Source organism: Phocoena sinus, chromosome 16, assembly GCF_008692025.1.
Source record: "Phocoena sinus isolate mPhoSin1 chromosome 16, mPhoSin1.pri, whole genome shotgun sequence".
Classification (NCBI taxonomy): Eukaryota; Metazoa; Chordata; class Mammalia; order Artiodactyla; family Phocoenidae; genus Phocoena; species Phocoena sinus.
In genome coordinates, this window is record NC_045778.1 from 37,844,299 (window position 1) to 37,860,531 (window position 16,233).

At 47.6% G+C, this 16,233-nt stretch overlaps 1 protein-coding gene across 5 annotated transcripts in view; it reads right to left on the reverse strand.

Annotated features, from left to right (window-relative positions):
* ARHGAP22 (Rho GTPase activating protein 22) overlaps positions 1-16,233 on the reverse strand; it is a 219,865-nt gene that overhangs the window by 141,406 nt on the left and 62,226 nt on the right. For all 5 annotated transcript variants that reach the window (XM_032607461.1, XM_032607457.1, XM_032607458.1 and 2 more), the window contains one exon: positions 8,786-8,985. In XM_032607461.1, the coding sequence (XP_032463352.1) occupies positions 8,786-8,985 (200 nt within the window). The remainder of the gene's footprint in view (positions 1-8,785; positions 8,986-16,233) is intronic.

Sequence of the window (16,233 nt, forward strand, 5' to 3'; positions counted from 1 at the left end):
AGGAGAGGCCACAACAGTGAGAGGTCCGTGTACCACAAAAATAAATAAATAAATAATAAAATAAAAAGGATTTATTGAGCTTCTACTAGGTGTCAGGCACTGTTCTGGACAATCAGGATACAGGGTAAACAAAACAAATGAAATCCCGACCCTGATGAGCTTACATACTAATAGGGGAAGGCAGTCCAATAAGCTCCTTGTCACTTTTCAAGCACTTTACAGAAACAATGAAATATTTTCCCACCAAGGATCTAACACAGGCTGGATCAGTGTTCACTCATTCAGTCAAATTACTCATTTCTTCATTCAATTCACTCATTCATTCATTCAATTATTCATGTAAGTATCAAACGTTACTACATATCAGTTATGTGTCAGGCACTGTGCTGGGTGGTAGGAAAAGATAAGTAATAAGATAGACTGAGGCCCTGCATGAATGAAGCGTACAGACTAGAAGGGAGAAAACATACAACTAAGGAAGTGTTATAAATTAACGGTAGCAATGTCAACAACAGCAACAATGGTAACAACAACAATAACAATAGTGACCTCTAGGCTGGTTTGAGTAACAGTTTACAACTGATGAAGGATGCTCAGTTAGTGTTTGCTGAATCAGCTCCAGCTGAGTCGAATTTACAAGGTCTAGATGTGAAAGAGCATCTGACACATGGGCTGCTCTGTGACTTGCTGTGAGCATGGACCGGCTCAGACCAGCCTGACAGCATCTTAATTATGCCCCCAGATAGGCCCTGGTGGGTAGAGTCTTACTAGACAAAGCTGTGAGGTTCCATGGTCAGACATTAAGCAAAGACTTCAGGCGCTATGGTAACACACCCACTAACCTAGGCCTGATGCCAGCCCCCAAATTCCCTCATCCGGAATATGGAGACAACCCAGGCACCTTCCTCGGGAGCCAGGACCCAAGGAGCCAGCTCATGACAGCACCGTTTTTGTCTTTGACATTCAAGCTTGGTAAACAAAGGAAGGAGGAAAGGGGTGATTGGCGGCCTGCTGGAACATTCCCCGTGACCTTCAAGTTCTGGAGTCAGATGGCCTCTCTTTCCTCCCCTGAGGTTTCCTCTTTCTTAAAGACTGCTGGTTTCTGATTGCCCCATATTAACGTTCTCTCCTAGAAGTGCATCTGCTTTCCCATCCATCTTGTCTCTCCTCCTCCCAATTCCAACCTTTTACTCTAAATTAAATGAAACTTTAAATCAATCTTCTCTCCCACTCCCATTACTTACGCTCCTGGAAAACAAAACAAAACAAAACCCAGTCTGCTCTCAAAGTGATTTTTAAATTGCCTCTGCTAGAACCTACAGCTGCATCGGCCACATGGGCGTAGATTTGAGACTCTGCCACCCAGGGACGCAGGCGTCAGCTCCCACACTTTGTCCCCTGCTGCTGTCAAGGCTCCCCAGCCCCTTGTTCCAGCACCTGGCGGTCTTCTAGGCCACACCGGCTGTCAGGACAACAGCCCCATTTGGACGGTCTTTCTGCCTCCAGCCTGGCACCTTGACATTCCCTGCCTGTGCTGCTGTGGATGACTTTCCTCTCGGAGTGAGGAAGGCTAAGTCTGAGCTCCCAAACCTCACAGCCCCCGGTGCTGCCAGGACCCAGCTTCTGAGTGTGGCACCCGAGCCGTCCACATCCAGCTTCTAGTACCACGTGTGCATTCTGGGTTCCTGACAACACGATGACCCTCACACTTCTGCTTCAGAGGCCCTGCACTCCACCCTGGGCATGAGCTGCCTGATATAGCCCACCTCCACACATGAAGTTACACAATTTCTGAGCACCTCCAGTGTGCCAAGGCCAGCTCTGCAGAGACCAGCTGGGCTTGGCGACTCTGTCTGGAAGAGGGAGCCCTTTGTCTGCTCCCCTTTCTGGTTACCTGAAGAGAACTCTCTAGGGCTGTGTCCCTGTTGACTTCCTTTTCTGCTTTTAGTTTTTCTTTCCTTGTTTAACTTAAAATATTTTAAAATATGGACATGAGTAAATATAGTCTCATTGTGAGAAATGAAAAGACAATCACCCCTCAGTACTGGCGGGGAAGGGCTCCTATAGTGCTCCCCCATGAAGTTACCCAAAACCTCGGATTCTCAAGTCCCTTATATAAAATGCTGGTAATTGCATATAACCTAAGCATATCTTCCCATATACTTTAAAGCATCGCTAGATTACTTATAATACCTAATACAATGTCAATGCTAAGTAAAATAGTTGCCGGTGTACAGCAAATTCAAGTATTGCTTTTTGGAACTTTCTGGAAATTTTTTTTTTTTCTGAATAGTTTTAAGCCCGGTTGAATTCATGGCTGTGGAGCCCATGGATAGGAAGGGCCAACTGTAATACAGATAAATATCAAGTTTTTTGATCATCACCTCATTGTCCATTTTCTCCCCAAAGCCTTACCCTATAGCTTTGGCTTGTAGTAGCTATATTCTGAAAATCCCCAAATTAAACTATTTTAGCTTTATTTCACTTATTTTTTTAGTGAAAGTTATATCTAAACACAGTTTAGAGAATCAAATAGCTCTACAAGTCTTGTTATAGGCAGCAAGTTCTTCCTCTTCTACTATTGCCCAAATCTTAGTCACCACTTTCAGCTCTTTTAGGTGAGGTTTTTTTTTCCTTTTCTTATGTTTATTTCTAAATAAGATCCTTACATTACCATGTCTTGATTTAAAATTTTAGGCATTATCTATGGAGTTCCCAGCATGGCAGTTTGAGATTTTGCTTTATTTCACTGCCCTCCCTGCCGCCCCTCCCTATGTGACTTCCTGAACCTCCACAGTAACTTTGGTTGTATCAGTCAGCATTCACTGTTTATACTCCCATCCTAGGAAATTTAATTTAACTGAATATTTTTTCTAAGGATGACTTTCATCTCTCTTTCTAGAACTTCTTCTCAGACGCTGAGTTGTCTCTCCTCTTTTCCTCTCCGTTGTTCTTCTTTCCGGGAGATTATGTTAAGTTTTTCACCCAGCCCTTCATTTGAGTTTTTGTTTCTGGTATTTTATTTCTGAATTCTGGGAGCTGGTTTGTGCTCTGACTGTCCATTTTTATAGTCTCTCTCTGAGGATGTTAAAGACAGTTTTATTTAAAAGTTTTCTCCCCCCTGCACAGTTTTTATTGCCTCCAAGTTGTTTTTTTCCCCTTTTCTGTGTTCGTCTGGCCTTCATATGCAATTCTTTCCTTAAGTGACAGAATTCACTTTGGGTGAATTCTTCTAGTCACCTTCCAGTGACCTTCCAGTGACCTTCTAGTGACCTTCTAGTGACCCAAGGTTCTTTACTCCTACTAGTTACAGTTCTCTAAGCAGCTGATTGGAAATTGTATGGGGGCGGGCGGTGAATGTTTACAGAGAGAGATCTGCCTGGCCTATTTCATGGGGGACCCCTCCTGTCAGTATATTTTGTGTTTTTCTTCTTGGCCTGTCAGATTCTCCAGCGAAAATTCTTCATTTCCTTCCTGAGGGCTATTCCTGACTGCTGAGATCTGGCAGCCAAGTGTGGGATAAAGACTGGGAGAGCTAAGTAACTGATATGCATGCCCACCTCCCTCTAAGCCTCCTGTTCTAGTGTGGTACCCCCCCCCCCCCAGCCCAATGACGGGGCAGCGTCCTCAGCTTCCTTCCAAGTGTTATGCCCTAATGAGGGAGGGCAGTCACAGCTTTGCACAAGGTGGTTCGGGAGATCTGGGACCTAATTGCTTTTTTTTTTCAACAGATCTTCATTGGAGTATAATTGCTTCACAATACTGTGTTAGTTTCTGTTGCACAACAAAGCAAATCAGCCAAATGCACACACATGTCCCCATACACCCTCCCTCTTGAGCCTCCCTCCCATCCTCCCTATCCCACCGCTCTAGGTCATCGCAAAGCACGAAGCTGATCTCCCTGTGCTGTGCTGCTGCTTCCCACCAGCCAACTATTCTACATACGTTAGTGTATATATGTCGATGTTACTCTCACTTCGCCCCAGCTTCGCCCTCCCACCCCATGTCCTCAAGTCCATTTTCTATGTCTACCTCTTTATTCCTGCCCTGCAACTATGTTCATCAGTACCATTTTTTTTTTTAGATTCCATATATATGCGTTAGCATATGGGATTTTATTAAACTTAAAAGCTTTTGCACAGCAAAGGAAACCATAAACAAGAGAAAAAGACAACCCTCAGAATGGGAGAAAATATGTGCAAATGACACAACAGACAAAGGATTAATCTCCAAAATATACAAAGAGCTCATGGAGCTCAATATCAAAAAAACAAACAATCCAGTAAAAAAATGGGTGGACCACTTAAATAACCACTTCCTTCACCAAGGAAGACATACAGATGGCCAAGAGGCACATGAAAAGATGCTCAACATCACCAATCATTAGAGAAATGCAAATCAAAACTACAATGAGATATCACCTCACGTCAGTCAGAGTGGCCATTATCAAAAAATCTAGAAACAATAAATGCTGGAAAGGGTGTGGTGAAAAGGGAACCCTCTTAACTGCTTTTTAAACTGACTTTCAATCAGAACTCCTGTTTGGAGCTCTTCTTTTGCCCTCATTTCCAGAGATAACTGGTCCTGCCAATGTCTGAGTCTTCGCTGGGCGGTGAGGGGATTTGCAAACCCAACAGATTTTTGTGCTATCTGTGGTACTGGCTTGGAATTTAGCTCTCTGGGGTTTGCTGATCAGCTACCTCCCACCCACCTGCTGTCCAGCATCCAGAATGCGGCTGTCTCCCTCCTGCCCTCTCCATCTAGGTGTGTCCAGACCTTCGCAAGCACACCTTTAGTGTTCTTTATTGGAATTTGGGGGTTTTTAACTCTGTCATCCTTGACTAGAAGTTTGAGTTTAAGTTTTGATTTTCTTATTAACTTAGGAGGTGTTATGAAGTACGTGTGTGTTTTATTTCCACGTGTATAGATTTCTCTCTCTCTTGCATATATACCCTCACTCACTGTCATTTTGTTCTTAATCTCTAAGTCTTTTTTTTTCTTTTGCACTATTGTCAGTGAATGTGTCTCTATAATTTCATTTTTTTTAAAAAAAATGGAGAACAATGAGAATTCTTTTTCTTTGTTTAAGTATCCTTCAAAGCTATGTCATTAAGAACATAAAAGTTCACAGCTGCTCTATTTTCTCAGTAGGTTATTTATATTATAATGAAATGTTTCTCTTTGTTCCTATCACCTTGAATTCTATTCTATTTGATTTTGATATTCCTAAATCTGCTTTCTTTTTGCTTGCATGTGCTGGCTTACGTTTTTCCCATTGTTTTGTTTTTCAACCTTTTTCTTTATTACTTTCTCTTTTTTAAGCCAGACTTCCACTTTGTCTTTTAAGACACAGATGAATCTGATCTATTCACATTTATTATGACAACTGAAAGGTTTCTTCCTATTCCTTGCTATCTTATTTATTTACTTTTTTGTTTTCTATTTATCTTTTTCTTTTTTTTTTTCCTCCCCTCCATTTTCTGCCCATTTGTTGAAATGATCACATTTAATTTGTTACATTCTTTCCATCTCACGTTTTGGAAGTTGTACTTTCCATTTCTATTCTATTCCATTTCTATTCAAAGCCAAAAAACCCACAGTGAAGGAGTGGGATAACTAGACTTAAAGTGAATCCTCAAACAGTGGAAACAGACCAGGCTGATCAAGAAAGAATGTGGCAGGAGTTTTCATGGTGCAAGAAACATTTTGCAGAAGCTAGAAGTATTTAAGAAGAAAAAACCTGGAATCTTTTATTAGTAAAACTGTAGGATCTGTCTGCTGGAAACTATTAGGGACATGTGTTGGGAAAAGCTGGAGGGACAGGGCCACACTTTCAGGTTCTGTTTTAAAGCACCTTTGCCTAGTCTTTCTATCTGAGTTTCCATCTGAGCCAATTCTTCCACCATCTTGAAGTTTCCCCATCTCTGTGCTCTACGTCCTCTGCTGACCTTCGTGCGAGAAGGGGAGAAGGGAAGAGCTAGGGCTTTGGAGAGAGAACAAGAATATGGGCTGGGAGTGATCCTTATCACGTGTATGTGCTCTGGGCAGCATCAAGGGTAGCTGGACATCCCTCCTCTCCACAATTACATCTGCTGGACAGATGACAGGCCATCTGTTAGGAGGGAGCTCACTGCCTGGGCACTTCTATCATTGTAAACAGTGAGCAGGGCCCATTTTTCCAGGAACCAGATATTGAGAATTAGTCCATTACATGTAGTTCATGCAATTAAATGGAAATCTGAGGGTTATTCTGCCAGCAGGCATGTAGGTTTGAGATCATACTATAAAGATAAATGAGTCAAATTTGACCAAGAGTCTCCTTGAGATTGGGAACCTGGGCAACAGGGCTGCCAGAGCAGTCAGGCTTTGTTGGGGAGGGGGGATTATGGAAAAGAATAATCCCCCATGAGGATCTGGCAGAGACCCGGAGAGGCCAAAAGAGGAGCCCTGGGCATGATGCTGGCATCTGTTGGAGATGCTGGCTCCTTTCAGGGATCCAATGGCTCCCTGGTGACGACCGCGCTGGTTTAGCTTGGGTCAGACCCCAGGGCTCCTCCTTTGCCCAGGCTGGTGACTGGGGATGTCATTACTTCCATTCAATTAGCTATTTCCACCAGGAGCCATTGAAGTCTGGAGAAGGTGGCAGGTGAGGGAGAAGAATGTCCAGTCTGGGAAATCTGGGGGATGGAGGCTCCTTCTGGAGCTGCAGTGACAGGTGAGGGCCACCTGAGACTCACCGTGAAGAATATGTGGGGAAGCCTGGGGCAGGGGTCCACACGTAGGCTGGTGACCTCAGTGTGTTACTTTAGTCCACTGGGTTCACCCAACATCATAATGCATTTCTCCCGGGAGATGGTGCTGTGGGCGGGCCAGGAGGGGGATGACAGTAGGGGCCATAGGCAGGGCTCTGAGGTGCTAGGGACTCTGGCAACTTTGATCACCATCATCAGAGTGACATGTCACCAAAAGGACAGCCAGGTAAGCCAAGATGCCACTGAAGGGCCAAGGCTGGTCTTCAACACAAAACACAGAAGCCAGGAGGAAGATGGCGGTGGGCAAGCCAGAGGTGTGGCTCCTGAGGGGAGCAGGCTGAGGGGCAGGGCTGAGGGAGCGTGAGGGTACCCAGACTGAAGTATCCCAGGTGCTAGGATCTGTGCTCCGTCGCGTATATGTTCTACAATCTAATTCTTAGTGCATCTCTGTGAGGTAGGTAATAATGTCTCCATTTTAGTAATCATGAAACTGAAAGTAAAAAAAAAAATTAAGTGACTTATACCAAGTTATTTAGGTAGCATGACTGACCTAATTCAGATCAAATTCAAAGTTCCTGTTTGTTCCACTCCACCTCTCTGGGAGTTCTATTCCTTCCTTATAAAGTCTGGGAGGCTGGACGAGATCAGAGTTCCCTAAACTTTAGCTTCGATCCACCTTCATGATTTTTGTCATCCTCACCTCTCATCTCTACTGGTATTGGTGTAAACTTTTCCTTAAGCAGTCTCACTTGTTTGCGTGTGTGTTAAAATGTACACAACATGTAATTTACCATTTCAATGATTTTTAAGTGTACAGGTCAGCAGCATTAAGTACACTCACATCGCTGTGCAACACTTTTTGTTTTTAACTTAGATATATTTTAGAAACAAAAACATGCTATGACTCTCACGAATGGAAACCAGTATGGCTTTCCATAAACAAAAGTTAACCACTAGAATAAATACAGTGAAGACAGAAAGTTATTTACTTGCAGCTGGTGACTAGTGCCACTGAGGTCTCTGAGATGAGGCCTGCTCCTTCCCACCCCCAGAGTCCCATGTTTTTAAGGGAGGGTCCCAAGTATTGGAGAAGTGTTAAAGATAGGACAATTCCTTCTTCATACTCAGAAAATTTGGAAGAGGAGTGACAGGGTCATTTTCTTGCCGTGTTGACGACGTGATACCGTGCTGTGCCCAGGTACCTCCTTCCACCTTGCCCATCACAGAGCCCCCTCCCCGCCCCCCAGGCCCCCGAGCACACCGTGGAACTGCTGGATGTGCACAGGCTATGGCCCTGCAAAGCTCTGTGACCCCTGACCCCAAACAAGGGGATCTCTCTTTTCTTTCCAACTTGGATCAATGACTAGGAGCCACCTTTGGAAGAAGTCCTTCAAGTTCCCTTCCCCATTTTCCCCAAGAGAAGCGAGGGTAGCTCCCAGACATCCTTTCTCTGTCTGAATCCCGTAACAAGGGTTAGCTTGCCCAAGCTCCGCAAGCCCAGCCACCCTGGCCGGCAGCATGCAGAGAGCTCGGTTATGATGTCTGCACAGGGCAACTGTGACCAGGCTGCACTATGGCGGAGGAGGCCACCGACTGCTCTGACTGAGCGAACTTAGTGGAACTGGGTGGAAAGGCAGACGTGTTAAGCGCCTGAGGTGGAGCTTACAGTGCTGGTGGAAAACAGAAGCCTCCGCTGAGAGGCAGAGGCCTCTGACACAGGGGTTTCACCGCGAGCCAGAATTCAGTATGACGTTAGATTTGTCTGGGTGCCCGTTTCCCTGCACAATGGAAGGAATGGAATGTGTGCACCTGTGTCCTCCTTGGAAGCACTAAGAGGCTGAAAAGGACATGAGGAAGAGTTGTATTTTTAAGCCATGGACAGGGGCTTGGTGCTTGAGGGGTGGAGGTGCTGACGGCAGGGTCACACTCTCTGCCTTCTCCCCTCTCCTGGACGCAGTTAAACACGCCCACCCCCACCCCCCACCTGGAGCCCCGCTGTGATGCCCGCTGGACACAGGACGCACGCTCCTCACCTGGGGCTTGCTCTCATCTTTGTCCTTGTAGTAGAAGAGCTGATCCCCACGCAGCACGAACCAGCGTTGCTGCCAGTTCTTCATTATGCTCCTCTGCTTCTTCAGCCAGCCTGCCTTCAGGACGGGGCCCAGCCTGCGGGGGCAGGGTGGCTGCCCAGGGCTCCGGCTCTGCTCCCCCATCACCAGGCTTTTGGAGCGGGCTGGAAGCCAAGCACACACACACAGTGAGCACGAAGGATGGCAGGCCAGGGGTCAGTCCTTGCCCCACCCTGGCATCCCAGCTGCCCGGTGACCAGAGTATGGGAGCTTCGGCCAGCAGGGCATGACCATGCTTGGCCTATCTCCCCCTTGGGTTCAAAGGGACATGGGTTGGGACCCCTCAACACCGCAGCCCAAGGTCATCCACCTGGGGGAGTGCACAGCCTGCCTGATTAGTTTCTGCTTTGTCTCTGGGATCCAAGATTCTGCCCTTCCCCAGGTTTGTTCATCCATCCATGCCTCCATGCACCCATCCATCCATCCAGCTTTCCATTTGTTCAATGACTCATTCATTCATTCAGCAACTATTTATTAGTACCTACTATGTACCAATCACTGTTATAGGTGCTGGGGAAAAAGCAGTAAGAAATAAGAAAAATAAGAAAGATAAACATCTGGATCCTGCTAGAGCTCACATTCTAGCAGGGTTCCTGTCACTCAGGCCCCAAGGGAGCTGGCCCCAGCAGACTCCCTCCCTGGTACCTGCGTGGCACCTCTCCCCTGGCAGCATCAGATCTCAGCACCATTGCCCAGAACCCCCATCCCACCTAGCAAACCACCTTGCTGCTTCCCTGGGATCATCCTGGCAGCTGGGCCTGCACAGCAGGGCCTCTGCAACAGTTGCTTGCTGTGACTTGTCGATGGCTCCCTGGCAGGGTGAAGGGGCCGTCCCTCCTACCTAGAGCCAACGAGTGCCTCGAGCACTCCTGCTCCGCAGATACCACTGAGCAGCGCTCTGCCAGGGTTGGTACTGCCCTTCACAGTGATTGAGTTCTTGTCCCTCCCATGCCTCCCCTACCCCTTCCCCTCGCTCTCCCCTCTGTCCTGGGGAAAGCTTCTCTCCTCTCTCTGGCCAGTATCAAGCATTCTGCTGCAGTGGTCACTAGGAGGGGCCATCCTGGACTTTGGAGGAACAACTCGGAGTCCAAATGTAATCACACTTACAATTCTTAGACCACGGATCCTAACTTATGATTGGAACACACGGTCCCTGCAACCCACAGTTGTTTCTTCCATCCCTTTCCTACTCAATTTCTGGCTTGGCTGCATGGTGAGCTCCTATTTATCCTTCCAGATCCAACTCCACAGAACCTTCCTTCTGATCTCTTCCAGATAGTCATTCCCTCCTCTACCAGGACACGTGGTCCATGGCTGGTATTTATTAACCTGTGTGGTTGCCTTTCTGCCCCTCTAGACTGAGGGGTAGGGATGGGAGGACATGACGTCTTATCTAGTTCTGCACTTGTGGCTCTCATCACCACACCAGGCAGGTAATGGATGTAAGACATGGTTGTCAAACATCACGGGCTACTTTGGCTTACTCTTTTATTTTAAATGGAAGTATAGCTGATTTGCAGAATCAACTGTCCTTGGCAGAAGCAGGGCTCCAGTGGAGGAGAGGAGAGGCCAGCCCCTGCTCCCCTCAGTTCACCAGGGAGGCGCTTCCTGCAGATGCTACTTAGGCTGCCCAGCCAGCCCGGATTGTCCCCCAGCCGCTCAATCACACAGATATTACTTATAAGGCCCATAGAGCACCTTGAAAGGAAAATCATTGTTGTTATGATTTATTAATAACCACTGTTCCTGTCTTCAGCATTTCCTTGAATCAAGCCATGTAAATATTCCAGTTCTGTAAACATTTAAGCCAAGATTTCAACTCAAACAGCTCTGACCTTCTAAGGCTCCAGAACTGACGGGAGTTTCTGGCCCAGGAGCAGGCCTGTGACCTGGGGAGGAGGAGGGTGCTCTTTGCCCTCTTCAAAGTCAAGTTCTTCGGCTCACAAGCACAATCATTCATTCACTCGTTCATTCATCCATGCCTTCCAAGTCTGCGGAGCTCCTCCAGGTATGGGGCAGAACCCCAAGTTGTTTGCGTTCCCCCAGAGCCCCAAGGCTGGCAGGAGAAATAACATGAAGAAGAGCCACACAGAGATGGAAGAGCCACAGGCCACGTGGATAGGCAAAGGCTGCAGACACTTAAATGAAGGTGCACCTTTCCGCTGTAGACATTTGCAGAGCCACCCAGAGGAGGAGCGCCTAGGCTGAGCCTTGAGGGATGACCAGAGTTTGGGCCCACCTCAGGGGAGGGGGCACTCCAATTTGCAAAGAAGGAACAGGAGTAGCACTTGCTACCTCTTGGCTCAGATCAACGAGTGTGCCGGGTTGATGCGGTCACCTGTTCGCACTGACAAGCATCTCCTGAGAGGATGGACCACACTCCCAGTCTCTCCTTCCTCACCCCCCAGTCCCTGCCAAGCCCTCGCATTTGGAGGTTTTGTCCTCTCCTGGAAAGTGCTCTGATGAAATCTGACAGTCTGGTTCTGATTCTCAGCCTCTGAGACACTTCGGTGCTCACACACACTGATTATTCTCTTCCTGAAGCTCTTCCTTCCGCCCCCACTGCAGAGCCCAACTGCCTGGTACACCCACGTCTCTTACCACCTGCCCAGCCCGTTCTGGTCTCAGTTCCTCCTGCTCTCCCCGAAAGTCCTGCTGTTGCCCAGGGCTGCCCCAGCTGCCCTCCATTCCATCATGAGTCCACGTCTTTATGTCTGCCCAGATCTTTCTCTGAAACTTCAGGCTCACGTTAAACAATCTCCATGGGGGTCCATAGGGATGGTTCATGGTCGCCTGTGCCCATGTTCAAATTCAACGTCTACTGCCTACTCACATCACCCAAGCCTGCTCCCCACCCCCTGCTCACCAAGGATTCATGACTGAGACCGGCCAATCTTGACATCTTGGAGTTGTTTTGACAAACCCCTCCCCATCAAGTCCCACGGCCAATTAGTGTGCAAATTCTGAAGATTCTCTCTTTGCACTCTTTCTTTTTTTTTTTTCTGTACGCGGGCCTCTCACCGTTGTGGCCTCTCCCGTTGCGGAGCACAGGCTCCGGACGCGCAGGCTCAGCAGCCATGGCTCACGGGCCCAGACACTCCACGGCATGTGGGATCTTCCCGGACCAGAGCACGAACCCGCGTCCCCTGCATCGGCAGGCGGACTCTCAACCACTGCGCCACCAGGGAAGCCCTGCACTCTTCTTTCTTTCCATTTCTGTTTTACTGAATCAATTCGAATTCTTATCATCCCTCGCCTGGACGCCTTCCTCTTGCTCCCTGCCCTCTGCTGGAGTCTCCAGAAGAGATACGCAGCTGCCGAGGAAATTTTTCTAAACGCAGATATAATCAGCTTTTACTCCTTTTCTCCACAGTAGTTAGGGCATTTATCAATTACGTGCAGAGTAAAATCCAACCCCAGCCTGGCCGTCACGATCGGTTCACGGGACCGCGCCACCCCTGCCTAACCACGCACCTCCCCATCAGCCCAGGGCTAACGGCTGCCGAAGGTGCCTGCATATTATGCCTACCTGGGACCTTAGGAGATCCGGTCTCCAGGTTTGTTGAAAACGCCTACCTGGGACCTTAGGAGATCCGGTCTCCAGGTTTGTTGAAAACGCCTACCTGGGACCTTAGGAGATCCGGTCTCCAGGTTTGTTGAAACACAACTTCCGGGGGAAGGACCTGGAATCTGGATGTTGAAGCAGCCCAGGTGATTCCAATAATCACTGCCCTGGGGTCTAGTCACACTGGACAACTCCCCAGTGTAATGCCCTTTTGCTCATCTTCACTGTCAAAGTCCTACTTTCCACTCAACGTTTGGGTCCCGTTGCACCTCCTTCATGTAGCTCTCCAAGAGTCACTCCACTAAAATTAGTCTCTTTCTCTTCACTTCAATTTCACCTTTAGAATAGTGTGGATAACAGTCTGGTGTGTAGTACTGTTGTTTGGGCAGCGCATGTATCTACCTCTCCCCAAAACTGAGGGCCATGGAGAGCTAGGGGGTCCAGCTCCCTCCTGGGAAAATCTGTGTGCTGAGTGTGTTTTTTCTAGTATGTAAGTATGTATGTGCATGAGTGTGTAAGAGTGTGTGCATGTGTGAGTGTGCATCCGTGTGTTTGCAAGCATATGCTTGTGAATGTGTGTGTGTGCATGCTGCAGTGTGCAAGAGTGTGCACACATGTGTGTCATTGTGAGTGTACAAGGAGGGTATGTTTGTAAGAATGTCTGAGAGTGTGGGTGCATGCAAAGCTGTGAATGTGTATGAGTGTGAGTGTGTTTGCAAGCTTGTGAGGTGTGTGAGCGCATGCCTGTTTGGAGCAATCCTAAATTCAGAATCTGGGGTCTCGGTCCAGGCAGTCAGTTCTGAGCAAGGAGACCCTGAGCCCAGGGCCTGCAGACTCATCCAGGAGCCCTGGAGGCCTGAGATCCTTACTTGGAAGCCAGGCTGTTGGGAAACTGGGAAAGCTGACAGGACAAGCCAGGGGAGGAGAGACAGAGGGTAGAGGCTGGGGGTGAGTCTCTGGGAGGGTGTAGAGGAGGGGCCGCCCTGAGAGACATTTAGGAGGCGGGGCTGATGACTGATGGCATGGAGAGGGGGACAGGCCAGCAGTCAAGGAGGGGCAGCGAGATGGTGCACATGTTAGATTTTGCAGTCTCTCTGACATCCAAGAGGATGTGTCCAGGGGACATGCGACGCGGGGGACGGAGCCAGCTCAGGAAAGAGGTGCTGCAGGTCAGTGCCCAGCACATAGGAAGCACTCAGTCAGAATCTGCTGAATGACACTGCGCTAAAAACCTTCATGCATTGCTCATCTAATGCTTACAACAAGTGTTCTTCAGCAACAGGGGTCACACCATGCATAAGTGGCACAGCCTTGTCTGTGAATACAAATTCTCCCTCCTTCAGGGCCTGCTCAGGTGGTGATGGGGGCTTAGCTTGGAACAGCCGCTGGGTGTTGGTAGACTCGGCCCTCATTGCATTAGCACTGGGCTGGCTTTCCTAGAAATGCTGGCCCAGGAGGGGTCAAAATGGGAGAAAGAAGGAACTCGATGGGTGGACAGGTGAGGGTAGGGTGGGTGGCAGTGGAAGGGACGGACGTGCCTAAGTGCCTGCAAGGGCCAGAGTTGGGGGTGGGAGCCCAGCAGCTGACATGAGTAATTTCACTTATTCCTCAGAATAATCCTGAGTTCTCAGATGTTCTGACTGAGACTCAGAGGAAGAAAGCTGAAGGTTACACAACAATGTTGTTATGTGGCGAAGCCAGGATTCAAAGCCCAGTCAGCGTTGGTCACCGAGGATGCTACAATCCTTCCCCAGCAAAACCGAGACTGAGCGGGGCCCTAAGTGCTTCAGCTCAGAGATGCCAGGAAGGGAGGAGAAAAGCAGCCTGCACAGAAAAGCACCCAAGTGTCCGCAAGGTGACAGAGGCTACCAGGGATGACAGCAACAGTCACTCCAACTCAGAAGGTCAGAACCCTGGGTGGAGGAAATGGAATGCAAGGACCCAAAGGTTCATTCATTATCATAGAAGGACAAAGGCCTATGCAGGCAGCATCAAGGTGCAGGGCCAGCCCTGATTTTTTTTTTTTTTTTTGGCCTCATTGTGTGGCTTGCAGGATCTTAGTTCCCCAACCAGGGACTGAACCCAGGCCGCAACAGTGAGAGCGCTGAGTCCTAACCACTGGACTGCCAGGGAACTCGCATGCCCTTTTCCTATCAAGGAAGTGTAAAAAATTATTTTTTAACATCTTTGTTGGAGTATAATTGCTTTACAGTGTTGTGTTAGTTACTGCTGTATAACAAAGTGGATCAGCTATATGCATACGTATAACCCCATATCCCATCCTTCTTGCGTCTCCCTCCCACCCTCCTTATCCCACCCCTCTAGGTGGTCACAAAGCACGGAGCTGCTCTCCCTGTGCTACACAGCTGCTTCCCACTAGCTATCTAGTTTACATTCGGTAGTGTATATATGTCAATGCTACTCTCTCACTTCATCCCAGCTTATCCTTCCCCCTTGCTGTGTCCTCAAGTCCATTCTCTATGTCTATGTCTTTATTCCTGTCCTGCCCCTAGGTTCATCAGAACCATTTTTTTTTTTTTTAGATTCCATATGTATGTGTTAGCATACAGTATTTGTTTTTCTCTTTCTGACTTACTTCACTCTGTATGTCAGACTCTAGGTCCATCCACCTCACTACAAATGACTCAATTGCATTTCTTTTTTTTTTTTTGCTTCTGTAATTATAGTTGCATTTATTTTTACGGCTGAGTAATATTCCATTGTATATATGTGCCACATTTTCTTTATCCATTCATCTGTCAATGGACACTTAGGTTGCTTCCATGTCCTGGCTACCGTAAATAGTGCTGCAATGAACATTGTGGTACATGACTCTTTTTTTTTTGCGGTACGTGGGCCTCTCACCATTGTGGCCTCTCCTGTTGCAGAGCACAGGCTCCGGACGCACAGGCCCAGCGGCCATGGCTCACGGGCCCAGCTGCTCCACGGCATGTGGGATCTTCCCGGACCGGGGCACGAACCCATGTCCCCTGCATCGGCAGGCGGACTCCCAACCACTGCGCCACCAGGGAAGCCCCAAGACTCTTTTTGAATTACGGTTTTCTCAGGGTATATGCCCAGTGGTGGGATTGCTGGGTCGTATGGTAGTTCTATTTTTAGTTTTTTAAGGAACCTCCATACTGTTCTCCATAGTGGCTGTATCAATTTACATTCCCACCAACAGTGCAAGAAGGTTCCCTTTTCTCCACACCCTCTCCAGCATTTACTGTTTGTAGACTTTTTGATGATGGCCATTCTGACCGGTGTGAGTTGATACCTCATTGTAGTTTTGATTTGCATTTCTCTAATGACTAGTGATGTTGAGCATTCTTTCATGTGTTTGTTGGCAGTCTGTATATCTTCTTTGGAGAAATGTCTGTTTAGGTCTTCTGCCCACTTTTTGATTGGATTGGTTTTTTTTTTGATATTGAGCTGCATGAGCTGCTTGTATATTTTGGAGATTAATTCTTTGCCAGTTGCTTTGTTTGCAAATATTTTCTCCCATTCTGAGGGTTGTCTTTTCATCTTTTTTATGGTTTCATTTGCTGTGCACAGCTTTTAAGGTTCATTAGGTCCCATTTGTTTATTTTTATTTCCATTTCTCTAGGAGGTGGGTCAAAAAGGATCTTGCTGTGAGTTATGTCATAGAGTGTTCTGCCTATGTTTTCCTCTAAGAGTTTTATAGTGTCTGGCCTTACATTTAGGTCTTTAATCCATTTTGAGTTTATTTTTGTGTATCGTGTTAGGAAGTGTTCTAATTTCATTCTTTTACATGTAGCTGTCCAGT